Genomic DNA, 16,246 nt, shown 5'->3' with positions numbered 1-16,246 from the left:
AACTTTGGGGCTTCTTGACTTGCAAAGCAGATTTATGATCTACCTTCAACATGGCAGATAAAGAATATTTTAAAGAGTGACAGAAAATAACCACAAAATTAGCACCAAAGAGTCAACCTGGATAATGCTGCAGTGAAGGTCCCTAATCTAGCAGCAACCTCACCTGTTGTAGCATTTCCTCCCAGTTTTGTTTGAACAGCTGTTTAACTGGAAATTAACTTGGATTTAAAGGGCTTACATTCTTCTCCTTGTAGAAGGACAACCAAAAGAAACCAAAACCCACAACCCCTGAGCAACTTTTACTAATGGTTCCTTCTAGCGAAATGCCCTTCTCAAAGAAAAACAGAAATTAAAAAAAAACAAAACCAACTCTCTTTAATTATTGTTCAGCCAACAACATGATTGATCCACCACGCAGAAATGGGAAGAGAAAATTGCAAATCCTATTCCACTTGGGTCACAAAGACTAAAAGCAGTGAGAACCCTCTCAGGACTCAGTTGACTCCAGGTGCAACGGCTCATTGCACAGTCAGTGCAGAATGACTGTGCTAACCAAAATTCCAATAGAAGAGGTGAAAGTTTCACTTTAAAGTGAACACACTTCTCAATAACACACTTCAGGCACACACTCAAATGAAAGTGGCTTTGTTTTCGTACAAGCTATAAAGTACTTGCCATCTCTTACAAGGCAGGTGTTACCGCATACATTTCTACTGATAAGAGAAACACTAAGTAGCTTTGGGTTGGCTCCTCCATCTTACAATCGTGATTCTTCTGAGGTGAGCAGACCCACGACACATGCAGTGATGGAGAACTAAGAATGGTTTCTTGCCTACCTCAGCAGGAGTCCACAGAGATAAATGGACTATCAAGTGTCTCCTCCACTTGTCACACAGGCAGTTGTTTCCCCTTGGCCCCTGGGTATCTTTTGTCACTGGAGGGTGTGACAGTTTTTATGTCATGCACAGCCCCCGATCACGCTCCTGTTGTAACACGAGAGGTGGCTTAAGTTAGCAAACTCAAAGAGGGGCACTACTTGAACATAACAAATAGAGCTTGGTCAAAGTGTCACAGAATAGCAGCAAACGCTTTGCATACCCTGGAGTTTGCCGGAATATTGTCTGCCCTTGTTCACAGGATATTAGGGATTCAGTACCAGCTTACAAGGAAACAGGGATGGTAGAGAAAACAGACTAAAAAAATAGACAATAACTATTAAATAAAAGTAAGACTAGCAGTACCAGGTTGAAATGTTCAACAAATAATTTTCCAGAACAAGGAAACTGTTTATCAGTGACAATTTTTCAGCTATTACTGTGCATTCCTAAACGACTCCATCCTCTTGATGTGCCACTATGTACAAGAGACAAAAATAAACCCTCAGAATGCAGATGTGTTCAAGGATACAACTTCACAGCTATAACTGCTATTGTATTCTAAGTTAGCATGAAAAAAAAATAGGCAGATTCCAAAACTTACTGAGAAGGGAAGCTCTATACTTCTGTGCAATGAGTGTTTATGCCACTGAACTTGCAACATTTTATTATAACGCTGACAACAGCACACTGAGCTTTTCGACCTCTCAAGGTGATGCTTTAGAGGGATTATTATACTATGTCTTTTAAATTGAAAAATTAAACTATAGTCATAGGTCTTTGAAGACTAAAGGTGCTGGTACATATCGATACAAAGGCAAAGCATTAAAGGTTGCAGTTTAAAATATGGGCTAGAAACATACTCTTATAACAGCATCAGAAATTAACTCACCGAACATGCATTTTGCTTTGACTACATTACATCTGTACCTTCAAATATAACATAAAATGCCTGGCACATGTGTTAACTTATGGCATTTCCTCCTCTGTCTGATTTCTAATCTGAACCTGCTAGTGTAAACTAATGGATGCATCAAATCTTTCACGACCATGTAAGACAAAACAGAATTATAAATAGCCTTTGCACTTGCTAATGTTAGCATATTAGAAATTTGTATCAGCTTTTGGCTGTACAACTGATCAGAATGGAAAGCAAAAGGAACAAGCGAGTTTGCTGCTCTTCCTAACATTGGAGATTGAGTTCTCTCTCCAAGAATTGTTTTTTTTTCAATAGTAATGGAAATAATAAAGAGAACAAATCGAATGTTAGAAACACACAAAAATGAACAACTACCTTTAAATCAACAGGTTTCAATTTCCTACTTTTTCAAACTAGCTGAAGGCTCTCTGTCTTTTCCAAAGGTAATACCAAGTGGGAGACTGTCAATGGAAATTTGTACTCAAAGAAAAAAGGTTTATTGGTTTCATTTTTTGCTTTGTCTTTGGTTTTATGTCTGGTTTTTGTTTTGCTTTAAGAAAGCTATGACCGAGTAGAAATATATTGCATAAAGCTAAGTCTGCATTGCACATCAACTCAATCATACAGCTCACCACCATGAGGTCAGTAATCTGAATCCTATTACCTCTGACTGTGAGAAATTCAAGCGGCTCATGGAAAGAACAGGGCAGGTCTTACCGTGGAAACACCTGCAACTGCCAAGCTGACTGTCTAAGAGCCCAGGCACATCTGCAGCTGCTTTAGCCCCACAAGAAAAGTTCCTGGAGGACAAGATGGAAGAGTCATCACTTGGAGCTGGGCTTCAACCTCCTGCCTTCACTCGCACAACGATCCTGTCTATCTCTTGTTCTACTAAAGCCATTAAAAAGAACAAAGCCTCAGTTAGTTAACTACTACAGAGTACACACAGCATAATTAATATTAATATATATTAAGCATTAATTAAAAATAAAAATCCTACATTCTCTTCTTCATGTACTGACTTTCTGCAAGTACCTGTTTTTCTCAAATACAATTATTAACGCTAAACCTGTAACTTTGCAGCAAAGATCTCTGGGAAAAACACTATGCAAAATATGTAAAATATACTAAATTATCCTTATTTTTTTTCCCAAAAAGGATGTTCTTCTTTGTGTTTTAATAGCATCATGCCTCAAAAACTGCTTAGAAAACTTTCAAACCCTTAACTTTTGAACTTTTACTTTTTTGTCGTTTTTTGTTTGTTTGTTTCTCCTGCTACTCTCTGTGCTGTAGTTTGCATTGACCAAATGGAAGCAGGAAAGATATAAAGGAAGAAAAACAAATCATAATCTTATTTTTTCTATAATTAAATTCTTGATTCTTATTCATGTTAAAAAGGCAAACAAAAATGTCACCTTTACAATGCCATCCCACCCCAGACATCAAAAAAAGTCACCAACCTAATTCTCCTTGCAGATAATTAAGAACATACAGTTAAATCACCATTAGATATCTCAGTATATGGTACTGATTGATTTTGGTACCTGAATAAACTACGTTTAGCAAGAAGTTAAAGTTCTCTGGACCTACAAATATCCTAGTCTGATAAACTCTCTACAAAAGCTCTCCAAACAAGGAGAGGAAGCATTCTTTACTCAATCTCATCACGCCTATCTGTACTATATTTATCTTATACAGCTACAATATATTTTATTTATAGGAACAAATTATTTGTATGGAACTGCAAAGAAAGCAAGTTTCACGTACCTCTCAGGAAACAGAAAAGGCCTGAAGAAGGCTTAGTATGCTTTTACTCATAGGTGGTTGTCACAAACAAGTGAAATATTCATAATTACACTGCTCCTTCAAAATCTGCAGGAATCCAAAATTATTTAGAAACAATTAAGCATCTGTATTTGAACAGGCAAGTGAATGCAATGAAATATACTGGAGTATTATAATTCCTGAAACAGCAACCATGCAGTTTGCCTTCATAACTGGCACAAATTGCCCAGAGAAGACATGGCTGCCCCATCCCTGGAGGTGTTCAAGGTCAGGTTGGATGGGGCTTTAAATACCCTGATTCAGTGGGAGGTGTCCCTGCCCATGGCAGGGGGGTTGGAACTGGATGATCTTCAAGATTCCTTCCAACCCAAACCATTCTAGGATTCTGTAAAAAACTTCTAAAAATAAAGGAAATTATATGTAGTATTTAATTAAAATGAAAAAGAGCACAGAGCTTAGTACCTAACACCAAAGAGGTTATAACAGAACACAAATTCACATTGCACATACATGTACTGATACACTTTACTGTCACTCACTAGTTTAAGTCCTAAGTCACTGAAGCAATACATTAAAGAACATAATATGAAATTGGGTTCTCCATATGCAGGTCTTCTCCAGGACCTTCTTCAGATGAGCTCACATTAGTGTAACTGCTGTGGTCTATTTTATACAATTACATTGCAGTCCAGACAAATGGTTTGCTGCTCTACTATGCTTTATTCTTTTTTCAGTCAAGATCAGCCTAGAGGACACTGGATTCCAAGCTCATATCTGCAGATACAGCTGAAGGCTCCCCCTCTGCCTGCAGAAGGCTCTTTCAAGGCTGACAAGCCATATGTAACTCGAGCCAAGGACCTTTAAAATAAATGGGAAGACATCACTTCGAAGCTTTCTATAATGCTGAAAATAGTGACAGCTAGCACTAAGTGACACAGTTTTGGTAAGAAAGGGAACCTGTAAACTTGTGCACACAACTTCCTTGTAAATGGGAAGGACATCTGTAAACTTGTTAGTTTGCTGCCATGGAGCATTACAGGCTTCCAACAGAAAAGAAAGGAGGTTGAAGACAGTCTCATAACTAAACAAGAGGCTTCCTAGAATGAACAAAGACCCTTCTTCAGCTTCTGAGAAAAATAAGAAGTGACTTCTGCGCATTTTCTGGAGAAAAGAAATGGCTTTGGAAGAGATCACTATTGGCATCCAGTGCTGGATCTCAAAACCGAACATGTAATGTACAGATGTCCATGCAAAAGAATGGAATCCAAACTGTTAGCAGAGAAGAAAGGTAATGTTAATCACTAAATAGATGGATATCTTCTATTTCTAGCTATTTTCACCAGTAGCAATACTAATCGCTATTTCTTTCTTTGCTCTTCAAAGTAGAATATCTACCACATGATAAAGAAATTCAAGTAGAGTCTACCATGAGATAAAGCATATAGAGCATATAAAGCATTCCAGCATAGCTGTCCCTCCTGCCATTCAGAAAGAAGCGGAATTCTTTCCCATGAAAACGAGAAGCAAGATGTCACAATGCAAGTCCATTTTACAAAACACTGACAGGTCCAAAATGAAATTAATATGAACAATTTACTAACGACAGACCCTTAATATTAACTGCTGATAACTCAGGAATTCGATGTGAAGAAATCCAGGGCATCTGATTCAGCAGGAAGAAACATTCCGGGAACCAGCTGTTACACAGGAAAATGAATACATGTTAACTAAGTGACTGTACCTGCTCAAGACATCAAGAAAGATGTCTTTCACTTGCCTTGCCAGTCACAATGATGGGAATGAACACAGTACTTAAACTAAATCGATTAAAGTTTGCACTTCAGTCTTGTTTCATGTAACCAGAGAAACACAGCCCCCTCAACGCTCATACAGAAATACTTAATGTGACAGATTTCCAGTTTCCATACCCAACTCAAGAACCAAGTCAAGTTGATGATTTTCATCTAGAAATGAGAAAGCTAGAAATAAAATGAGACAAAATCATGTTACAATAAAAAGAAGAATTAAGATCTGACTAAAATGTGCCTGAAAGCAATCGGCACTGAATCAGAATGACAAATTCTGCATGGTTTCATATTAAAGAATTTTAATGAAGTTTTGAAGCTTAGATACAAAAACACAGTTGCAGACAGTCAAGGGTTCAGTTCCAGATGTCCATGACTTCCAGATAATGCTACCAATGTCCAAGTTTCTAACACTGTGATTGAGAATGTGAAACTTCTTAAAGCTTGTTTTTGCTTTTCTTTTTTTAAATAGGGATTAAATTTTCCCCCAAAGTTCCTTTATCTTCAACATTTCATTTTCAAGCTAAGCTTTACTTCAAGTGAATGTTTGTCTTTGGCTTTTACCCTACTAATATATTTTAAAAAGTGAGAAAAATAATACATGAACACATTACAGTTGTTTCTCTTGCCTACGCTTGCTAGCCAGGTGAGAAGTCTGGAGTTTGTACACATAAAAATGGAGCACTTTGGAACATGAGATCCATTCTTCTCACACACGCCGTAATTAGCTGTCAGTCTCACCATGGACATTTTCCATGTGCACTTTGAGGTAGTCATTTCTTGTAAACTTCTTGTGGCAAAGCTGGCATTCAGCCATTGGTCGATTGGGGTTGTGAGTCAGCTTGTGTCGGATCAGCATTTTCTTCAGGCTGAAGGACAGATCACAAACCTAAAGCAGTGAAGCCAAGATAAAGACAAAAGAAGTCTTAGAACTTCAAGCATTAATATTCCTTATGCTACACCACTGAGGCCACAGCCACATACCTGTAATACTTCATCAATGAGCTGGTCTTTGGAAGAAGAACTCTCTCAGGGAGTACCTTAAAGATTATTATTATGCGTGGTATCTTTGCATGGTACATTAGCAGCGGTACCACAGGCACAGGGCAGGGGGAAAAAAAGAAAGAGGGTGATGGAAAGACCCAGTCTTCAAAAGATCAACACACGGGTGTTCCAGTTACATTGCAGGATTTTTTTAAGATGTCTTATTCGATCTGAGATGCAGCAAAAATTACAACAAAACATCAGAAGCCTTTGTGAGTTCAACCTCAAATGAAATATTTCCTTTCTGACCTCCAGAATGACATCTGTGGTTCCTAAACGATCAGTTCATATTGCTCACTTACAAGGAGGGAGGAAAGAGAAGAAAGAGGCTCTGAAGACTGCAAGAAAGGCTGATAATTATTAGAAAAGAAACCTCATTGTTCCAGTCTTCCTCTGCCTGGCCAAGGAAACAGAAGTTATTTGGCAATAGAAGGTGTAATTCCTTTGCTATATTATCTGGTGTGCTGCTTCCCTTCCTCCACTGCACTCCCAGCAGTCTGGTCCATTCTGCTATTTGAATGAAAGGATAGAAGGATGAGGAGCTCTGTCATGCTAAAACCATCACTTCTTATAAAAAAATCCTGCACTGAAGTTAAAAAAAAAAATAAAAAAAAATTAGGAACAAGTTCAGCCAAGAGAAGTTAGAACGAAAAGTTAAGAATCTGCAGGCAGAACATCAAGTCAATTGAAATCATGCAGTTCTATCTCCACGTTCACACTCCAGCCAGATACATATTATATGCATGCAATTCCCAGGGGAAAAAGAACAATAGAAAGGATGCTCTTAATTGGACAGAAGAAATAGGCAAGATGTAATAGGCAAAATGTAACTTAATCAGAATGAACATCCATAGGCTTGCATTCTTAGAATTCCAGGTTCATTCCACATAAAAATGTCTTCCATGCAGAGGAAACTCAGGGAAGCCAGCATAATCCCTCTTTAGGAAAATGGAGTTTTAAATTCATATTAGTGTCAAACTAGCAATCAAAATGCTGAATGATAACTGACTCCTTTCAAAACCAAGACAGACAAATCCAGCTGACAATCCAAATAGATAATCTCAACCTACAGTTTGTGTTTTATGTCAATTAAGGCAAAACCATACAAAAATCACAAAAAGGGCAACTGCCAGAGGCAAGTTTTATATCCAAAGTAATTTTCCCCAGACAAGAACACCGTGTGTGCTCTTGCAATGGAACATTTTCTGATTTATGACATGATGTAATACTGTGGAATTTTATACAGCAACTGTAACTCAGTAACTTTTTTCCCTAAATGTATAATTACCTCTTTCAGGCCCAAGCAACAGTTGCCCTTTTGTCATGCAACAGTGAGCGTCACTTACGGCATCCACTGGTCAGGTCTTCATATTGCTTTTGCCAAGAACTATTTTCTACTCCTCTTCCACAAAACACACAAAGGGAACTCGTAATTTTGATGTAATCAGAACTACCATGCTTGGTCCCAAGTCTCAGCATGTTAAAAGTATCACATACTTGTAAACATGAGATGTCTCTTGGAAACCAGGAAGCTGGTCAAGGATATACACACACAACATATGTACATGTTCTGTGCACCTCACACACACCTCTTCATTTTTAAAGTAAACAGATTATAACACAGTCTTAAAGTACTTTTTTTTTTTTCATTTATAATGCTCACATAACAACTGTTATGATGCATCCTGATGTTCCTTCAAGCTCTAGCATGTTCTCTTAGAATCACAGAATGGTTTGAATGGTTTGGGTTGGAAAGGACCTTAAAGCCCATCCAGTTCCAGCCCTCTGCCATGGGCAGGGACACCTCCCACTGGACCAGGCTCCAAGCCCCATCCAGCCTGGCCTTGAACACCTCGAGGGATGGGGCAGCAACAACTTCTCTGGACAACCTGTGCCGGGGCCACACCACTCTCACAGTGAAGAGCTTCTTCCTAACGTCTAATCTAAGTCTTCTACTACCCAACTGCTTCAAAAAGAGCACGGAATGCACAGGACCATTATTTAGAGCTATGACATATCTTGTACTCTGCTAATGCATGAAAGTTTTGAGGTTCTTTTTTAAGAGTTTGTTTCATATTTCAATTTTAGAAGCAAGACTGACATTTTATATATTTACAGCTATACCTGCTAATGTGCACTTGAACTCTAATCAATCTCTCTAAAAGGATCAAAGTTTTGATGGAGTAGGGAGGATGGTAAAGACTGACATTTGAAAGTAAGTGTAGGGTCAACTAAAGGCAGAGCTGAAGGAAATACTGTATTGGAAAGAAACCAGGACAGGCAGTATCTGACCTTTCTGCCCCCAAATAATAATCTGTTGTCTCTGAGGCAACTGAAGTTCAATTGGCCTTCCAGTAAAAAACAGGCTGGCCTTCAGAGGACAGAAATCTAAAATACTGGGAGCTGGGGGGAAGACGATTTGTATTTCTGTATTTCAGTTATTTTCACTTTCCTATGTGGTATATACTATAATTTCCAACTTAAACCAGGACTACTCAATTTCCACTGCTATCAGCGGGATGTGAGAGCTTTGAGTCATTAACAGTAAATTCTGAAAACGCTTTTGTTGACTGATAAGGCACCGAAAGAACCTGTAGCTCCTACATCAAACAGGGTACCAGGATTACTTTTACACATAGCACAATTCTGTAATGTCTGTTCCAGATGCCTGAGAGGGAGGAGACGGAGAGAGGAAGAGAAGATATGGCTTTTATTTCCTAGTCTAGAAGAAAATTCTTTTTAAAGCAGCCTAAAACAGTTGGGTTATAATAGTTTATATTGGGTGGGGAGAGGTGTGTTGTCAAGCAAAGCCTCTTCCTGAGCCCACAAAACACACATTTTCTTTCAGTAGCCAGAAGTTTTCTGTCTGCAATCCTTTAGCATTGAAAGCAATTCCTTTTTGTAAATGCTAAGGGCACTAAGAAACAAAGAAATTTCTGACAGCAAATGTTAATATGTTACTTAGAAGAAAGAGCTGAATAATTTCAATGTCTGCTTTTAATGCCAAGCAGGAACAAGACCAAAACCCTGGATCCTCCTAAGGCTTTCGTCTTTCACTGTTCCTTAACATACCATTAAATTTATGAATAATCTTATTATTGAAAAAATGGCCTGGTTTTCACTTTTGAGGGACTCTTAGTAGGCTTGGGCATTGGACTAATGGACTTTTACAATCACTTTAATGAGTAAGGGCATGGCAAAATTATGCCTTCATCCCTTGAAACATGCAATGAATATGAGGAATAAAAATCCAGAAAATAGTAACAAAAATTACTATGAACATGGGAAGTCACCATGCAAAGGGCTGGCAAGAGAAACAACTTTCGAGAAGTTGACTAAGAAGGAACATTGCACATGTACAGAAAGCAATGAATGGAATAGCTATTAACCCTTTCTGTTAATGGAAGAACTAAAAGACATTATTGACATCCTATTGCATTAACCTGACATGCTCTCCTCTCCCCAAAATCTCTTTCCACAGTTAAAAACTTGTGGATATCGTTGCCATAAATTAGCACTCAATCATTCTAATAAAAATAATGAGAGCGTCTACAGCTATCTTTAGCAGGATGAAAAACTGTAGATGAGAATACCTCAAAGGTAAAAAGCAATCTTTGGTATTGAGGAGCCAACAACACATGTCTCTCATAGGTACATTTTCTGTAACTGTCCACTACTGGTTTTCCTCTGACTTCTACTGGGACATCTGGTAACATGCAACGTGTGAGACAGCTCTGGAGTGACATTTACTGCACCCCCAGCATCTGCAGAAGTGGATGAAATAAGGAGTAACTTGAAAATAAAACTTTCAACTCTCTCCAAGTGTGTATTAAGCAGCACACCATGATATGTACCTGGGCAACTGAAGAGCGTATGAATGCGCAGTAGAGGCAAACCCCAAAAAGTCATCAATCTCTGCAATGTGCAGCTGGCTAAACCAGTGCTGAAGAGTAATTTGGTGAAACATGGCAGTAATATAAAGTATAATTAAAAATATCTCCAGTAAATGAAGTTACAAAAAAATGTTCAAAGAAGGACTAGGACCAGACAACAGATTACTGCTGTTCTGAGAAATACTATGACTTGGGAAAATACAGTTCTAATTAATGAAGAAAACTGAAGGAACAGTTGAAGTAGGAAAGTGTGTTTTCATACAGTTCCTATTTTCCATTGAAGAAAGAAAAAAGCATAAAATACAACCATCACCCCAAATTGGTCTGAAAAAGCAAACTGAATCCAAGATCAGTGAATACTGGATCCACACTGCGGGAAAAGCTGCGTTTACACTTCAAGCCAGCCAAAAGCTGATAAAGAATACAGCAGTCTAAAAGCTGAAAAAGTTATTGACCATGATCTGGAATTAGAGAAGTTCTCAAAGTACTGTCTAGAGCTATGTTGAGATTATGCCAAAAGAATACAGCAAATCTCCTGACTTGTAGATATCTGCAAAATATTGTAGGGGAAATTTTTCATTACATTGATATATTTTATCCCCAATGAAATGTCATCAGATTATTTATTAAAAGCCAGATCATTGAACAGACCCTTGCCACTTTCATGCCAAGTAGTGATTCTAATTTTGCATCTAATTGCAGAAATTTGTGAACAAATTTACAACTGTTCAGCCAGAGGCACCTAGGACTCAGCTGAAAGCTGGCGATTCCCTTGTCACAACTTCATTCAGAGCCAGTATCACCAAACAAAGCCCCCATACTAAATCTGTACCCTATTCTGATACCATTCTCTAAGTCCTTGAGCAATAACTGAAATATTGGCATTTGATAATTCTTAAAGACACTCTTTTCCAACAGTTTCCACACAGCCTCCCCCACTACCCTCCGAAGGCTGTGAGAGACGTTGTATACAGGATGGGATCTGCTGAAAGAAAGGTACTCGACAGCAGTCCATGAAGTGTTATATGATATGCTGTCTTTCTGAGCTGCAAGTGTACACAGCACCCATGATTTCTTCATTGAAAATAACAAAACTCCAACAGGTATGAGCAGATGTTGACAATATCAGACCAGATGTCACCGAAAAGAAATTGGAAACTCTGAATTCATATTTGTGTCACTGAGCTACATCAGAAACATTTGGATTCCATGTAATGAACTAAATGCCTTTTCCTGTATAAGCTAATCTCCAACTATTAAACTGTCATATAATTCATACAGGAACCCAACCAGCACGAATTTGTAACTTGCAACATCTAAATTGCATTAATAATGGTGAAAATAACTCTCAAGGGATCCAAAACCATAAAATAAAAGGGTGTGCAATGCTCTTGGCAACTGAAGAGGGTACATAAAATTCCCCGAATGGTCCTTCATTGGTTAGGCAATCAAAGACCATATGAAGTGTAACTTTATGCCACAGCTAATAGGTGCAAGGCCGTAGACTCACTGCAGTTAAGTCCTGCTGCTGCGCTGAAGTCAAGAAACAAAGGGATAGATCAACTCACATCGCACTGAAATGGCTTCTCTCCGGTGTGGGTTCTCATGTGCTCATCTAGGCCTCGCTTTTGACTGAAAGCCTTGTTACACTCTGAACACTGGTACGGCTTTTCCTGTATGAAATGACAACAGCGAGTGAAAGTGAGTGAAAGTGAGTCAACACAGACCCCAAGTCATTAAAGGACTAGAATTCCATGCTGGATGGTGCAAGTTTTATATTCTCTCTACGGGATTACAGTCAGTGAAAACAACAGAAAACGACTTTCGAATGATTAAGTGAAAGCTGGGAAAGCTGTGGCCTGACAGTTTCCACTTCAACACTCACTTATGAATTAATTATCTGTTCCAGTCTTTCAAACCCAGTCATTTGGGGAGTCTGTTTTTCGTAATGTGAAAGGTACAGAAACATAAAATTCCAATGTACTTTCCTTTATCCTCCACAAAAGCGTAAAGCGTAAAAACAAGTAAGATGTCTGTAAAAACCTTGGGTTTGTTAGCATGCTTCCAAGCAGAGGACGAGGTGAGGGGAGGGAGTAGGGGTACAAGGAAAGCTTGTGGTAGAGAAAAAACTTAATTTGAAAAGTGGTGACAGAAGGTTAATCGCATACTCATTGCAGAATCTCTGAAATAGTGCAGATGGCAACCAAGCCCTCTGTATTTTTATTAGAACTATTGGTTAGCAGCTACTGTAACACACAATGTTATAAAAGTTGCAAGCTCACTGACATCAAATAAATAAGTTAGAGATAGGTATGGAAAACCATTTAAATAAAGATTTTCTTCTTTTAAGTTCTTCCTTAATACAGCATTCCTCCTTTATTCTAATACAGTTACCAAAAAATTGTATGGAAAACAATATATAAGCAAATTTCTTAAATGAAAAAGTTAGTATTACAGCACTGCATATTGCCTCACTTGAATTTTATGCTCTAAGAGGCACCTTTATTTTGAATCAAACAATTACACTTTATTTCAGTCTCATGCTACGTTTTTCTGTGGTCCCCAATTTTTTATGGCTCAAGTTCTAAAGATAAATATTTCAGGCAACGAAGTAAACATTTTTTTTACTCAATTAAATTGAAAACACAGACAGAAAATGAACAGACAATAAAAATGCTAAGTCCGTGAATTAACAAATAATAGGCAGTAATCTTAATGGTCTTTTGGGGAATAGTGTGGGTTCTGAGGATAGGTGAGAAGCAACAATTGAGGTTCAAGGCTGAAGCTACAAAGTGAAGAAATTCTCTGGTTACTGAATTCCCATTATGAGTATGCAGGGGATAGTCAGGTCTCCAGATGCTGCTGAATCCCGACAGATACTCATCATAAGCTGTACGAGCAATACAATGGACTATAAATCAGTGTTGTTCCGGATAAGTACCAAGTTGTCTCTTTAGGGCAGCTCTTAGCAGGTACAGAGATTTCAGCAGGGGTAAAGACTGGGTTTTTCATTTGGCTTTAGTTGTGATGGGCTACCCTCCTGTAAGGTTTCCTACAAAAGGCAGCATCATTGACAGAAACATCTCTGCCTTTAGTGGCAGGAATCCTCTCACTCACCAAAACCAGGTCATAAGGTGTATACATAGGGAAAAGCATTTCTCTAGCAACTTGTTGCAGAAATGAGTAAATAATGAGATAAATAAAGTACATTTCAACATGATGCAAAACAAATCTTTCTAATGACACAGCTTGAACACACAGTGCGTAGCTGCACAAAATCAAACAGGCCTATAGAGAAGCTATTAATGAGCTTTCCCGAGCAAGACTCTCCTTACATGTTTATCATCTTTGTGTTTTTTTCATCATTATCTTAATCTTGTAATTTCCATGACCCTTCAGTATGGAGTAAAACATAATAAATTACCAAAAAAGATCTATGCTGATCTTAAAGAAAAATCACCATTTAAACCAAGAACTTCTCAGGACTGGGAATTTTGCTAGACTGACTAAAGATTTCACGGAGCAGGCCTGAAATTTTTAAGGAAATTATGAATAAGCCACGTGAAAAACAGGCTGCTGCAGCACCATCTTAATTGGTTCTGCATTGTGGTCAACGTAAACCACGTTTTCTGTGAGTTCTACAAAAACAACCTCTCTCTGTGTAGGGTGTTCCACAGAAAGTGCAAAGTAAAGTCTATGATGCCCACATCTTAAACATCTATTGTGAATGAAAACATTCACCATTGTAAACTGCACCAGGTGTACTTGCTCCCTTTTTATCATCTTGTTCTTCAGATACCCGAAAAGTTAACTTGATTGTAATTACCTTATTCATTTCAGAGTTAAATGGACTTCACGGTTTCATTTCGGAGAAGGAGGCATTATAAACTCTGGGAAGCTGAAGTCACAAACCTGGGCTGCAGTACCTTCCTCAAGGTTATGTTTGGCTGTTTGCATTACTCTCTATGGCAAAAAAGCGTCCATTGAACCATCCCCCTGACATTTGTATTCAAATTCACCTATGTAGTGCATGAAACACATCCAAAGCTGCTTTTGATCTAAGTTTAAATTCCTTAGATGTGTTCATTCCAGTGACTTCAGCAAACACAATCCCGATTCCGCCCAGTCCCCTCTCTCCACTAGGCTAAGCTGTCCTTCATTCACATTTGTGCCCATTTCAGTACAGTTGCCTAGAGCAAAACTTGGCCCTAAGTTTCTCTCCAGAGAAAATGACTTTCTTTGTCAGTTTTGAAGATTACATAGTTTTCAGAGACTGATTTCTTCAAAACACTCCGTGCTTTTCCTTTTCTCTCTCTCCCTTCTTCCTCCTCATATCAATTTTCCATTGCACAACACTTGGAGAAGGCAGCATTTATAACATGGAAAAGATGATGTTGGCTTGGCATAACCACAAGTGCTCTAAACACGAACAGAAAGAAAACAGATAAAAACCATAGCAGTAAGTCTGAAAGAAAGTTAATGCCACCACAAAAGGACAACAGGGACCAGCGATGAGATTCGAAGAAAGCTGGACAAATTTAAAACATAAAGGAAAGGGAAAAACCTGCTAATTGTCAACGAAACAGGAGGTCACTGTGAAGCTCATATAAGTCTGACTTCAGAGGAGTTAGCAACGGCCAGTACTATAAATCTACCCTCTGTTCAAAAAGCATCTGCCAGGCCAGGACTATGGTGGCAGCAAAGCCAAAGGATTACATGTGTTTTCTTTTATTGATGATATAAATGAGGAAGGGAGCAGGGAGAGTGAGAGAGGCAGGATGTGGCTGATAGAGCAATGATTTAATATTACATTTTTAAGAATGCCAGGTATAAATAGAAATACACAGATCATAATTTATACCCTTCCTGCCTCTAAACAAAGAAAAGCCAAGGAGAGCCCAAATGGGACTTGGAACTCTGGAAGGTCCCTTACTGTAAGACCGGTAGGCTAACTTCGAAGCAGATGATTTTTACTTCCTTTTGTTACAACTGAGAGGAATTCAATAGTTTAACAGCTATGACAAATAAAACTGCACCTGCAATACACACTCCACCCGTCTGTGGGTAACCAAACCATAAATGACTATCTTGGATTCTATGCAAATTGTGCTTTGCATTAGAAAGGCATCAGAACACAACAAGTTCTCAAAGCCATTTGACATCACCTTTAACAGAGCGAAGAACATGCGTACAGAGAACCCTGCAACCACAGCAGATGGAAATACTTAAATGCAAAATATCTGAGCTGCTAACTGCTGCTGCAGTTACCTGTATCTCCCTTAAGAAATATAAATACATTATGTACATTAGCTTAGCACCAGTGCACGTGGTTGTTTCTGTAAGCCTGGTAAAATTGATTCCACAGGTAAAATACGATTCACTTTGGTAGGAGTATCTCCAAATAACTTTTTTAATCTGAATTTAGGACTATTGCATGGGCTTAACAGCAAAAAAAAAACATAATCTAGACGCTGCTGTAGACAAATAAAATCATAGCTCAAGATTCAATAAATGAGAGTTCTAGTAACTCTTTCCATAGTGGCAGAAGCAAGTTAAAACTGGGCTGAAGCCGCATTTAGGAGACATCACTCTTTAGTTATTTGCTTAAATTCATGTACTATAGTGATTTCATGTTTATACTACTCAAAGTGAACTTGTTGAGTACAGAAATGTTACTCAAAATCCTTTAACCTATCTAGGATCTTATCTCTCTTATGCTCATTTTGTCTATATCCTATTTAATTCAGCAGATTTACTTCTGATTTACTTCAGAATTTCATATATCACGTTTCTTCTTGTAGATCATGTCCACGTGTCTAAGCACACGTTAGAATTACCAGCATCTCAGGTGATGTACTGACTACATCAAGTTTCCCCATGACTATCAACCTACTGGATCTGCATTTTCTATATGCTGAAAACTGA

At 38.3% G+C, this 16,246-nt stretch overlaps 1 protein-coding gene across 31 annotated transcripts in view; it reads right to left on the bottom strand.

Annotated features, from left to right (window-relative positions):
- Window positions 1–16,246, bottom strand: part of PRDM5 (PR/SET domain 5) — a 201,033-nt gene that overhangs the window by 114,076 nt on the left and 70,711 nt on the right. For 26 of the 31 annotated variants that reach the window (XR_008449528.1, XR_008449525.1, XR_008449529.1 and 23 more), the window contains one exon: window positions 11,890–11,994. Coding sequence is in view for 3 of the 31 variants with exons in the window: in XM_054064343.1 (XP_053920318.1) it covers window positions 6,109–6,273; window positions 11,890–11,994 (270 nt within the window). In the remaining 28 variants the exon portion in view is untranslated. The other 5 variants (XR_008449534.1, XR_008449532.1, XM_054064346.1 and 2 more) reach the window with 5 other exon arrangements.

The sequence above is a fragment of the Cuculus canorus genome, chromosome 4 (genome assembly GCF_017976375.1).
Source record: "Cuculus canorus isolate bCucCan1 chromosome 4, bCucCan1.pri, whole genome shotgun sequence".
In the NCBI taxonomy this organism is placed as follows: domain Eukaryota; kingdom Metazoa; phylum Chordata; class Aves; order Cuculiformes; family Cuculidae; genus Cuculus; species Cuculus canorus.
The sequence above is the reverse complement of the archived record's forward strand: the minus strand, read 5'-3'. Positions and strand labels throughout refer to the sequence as shown.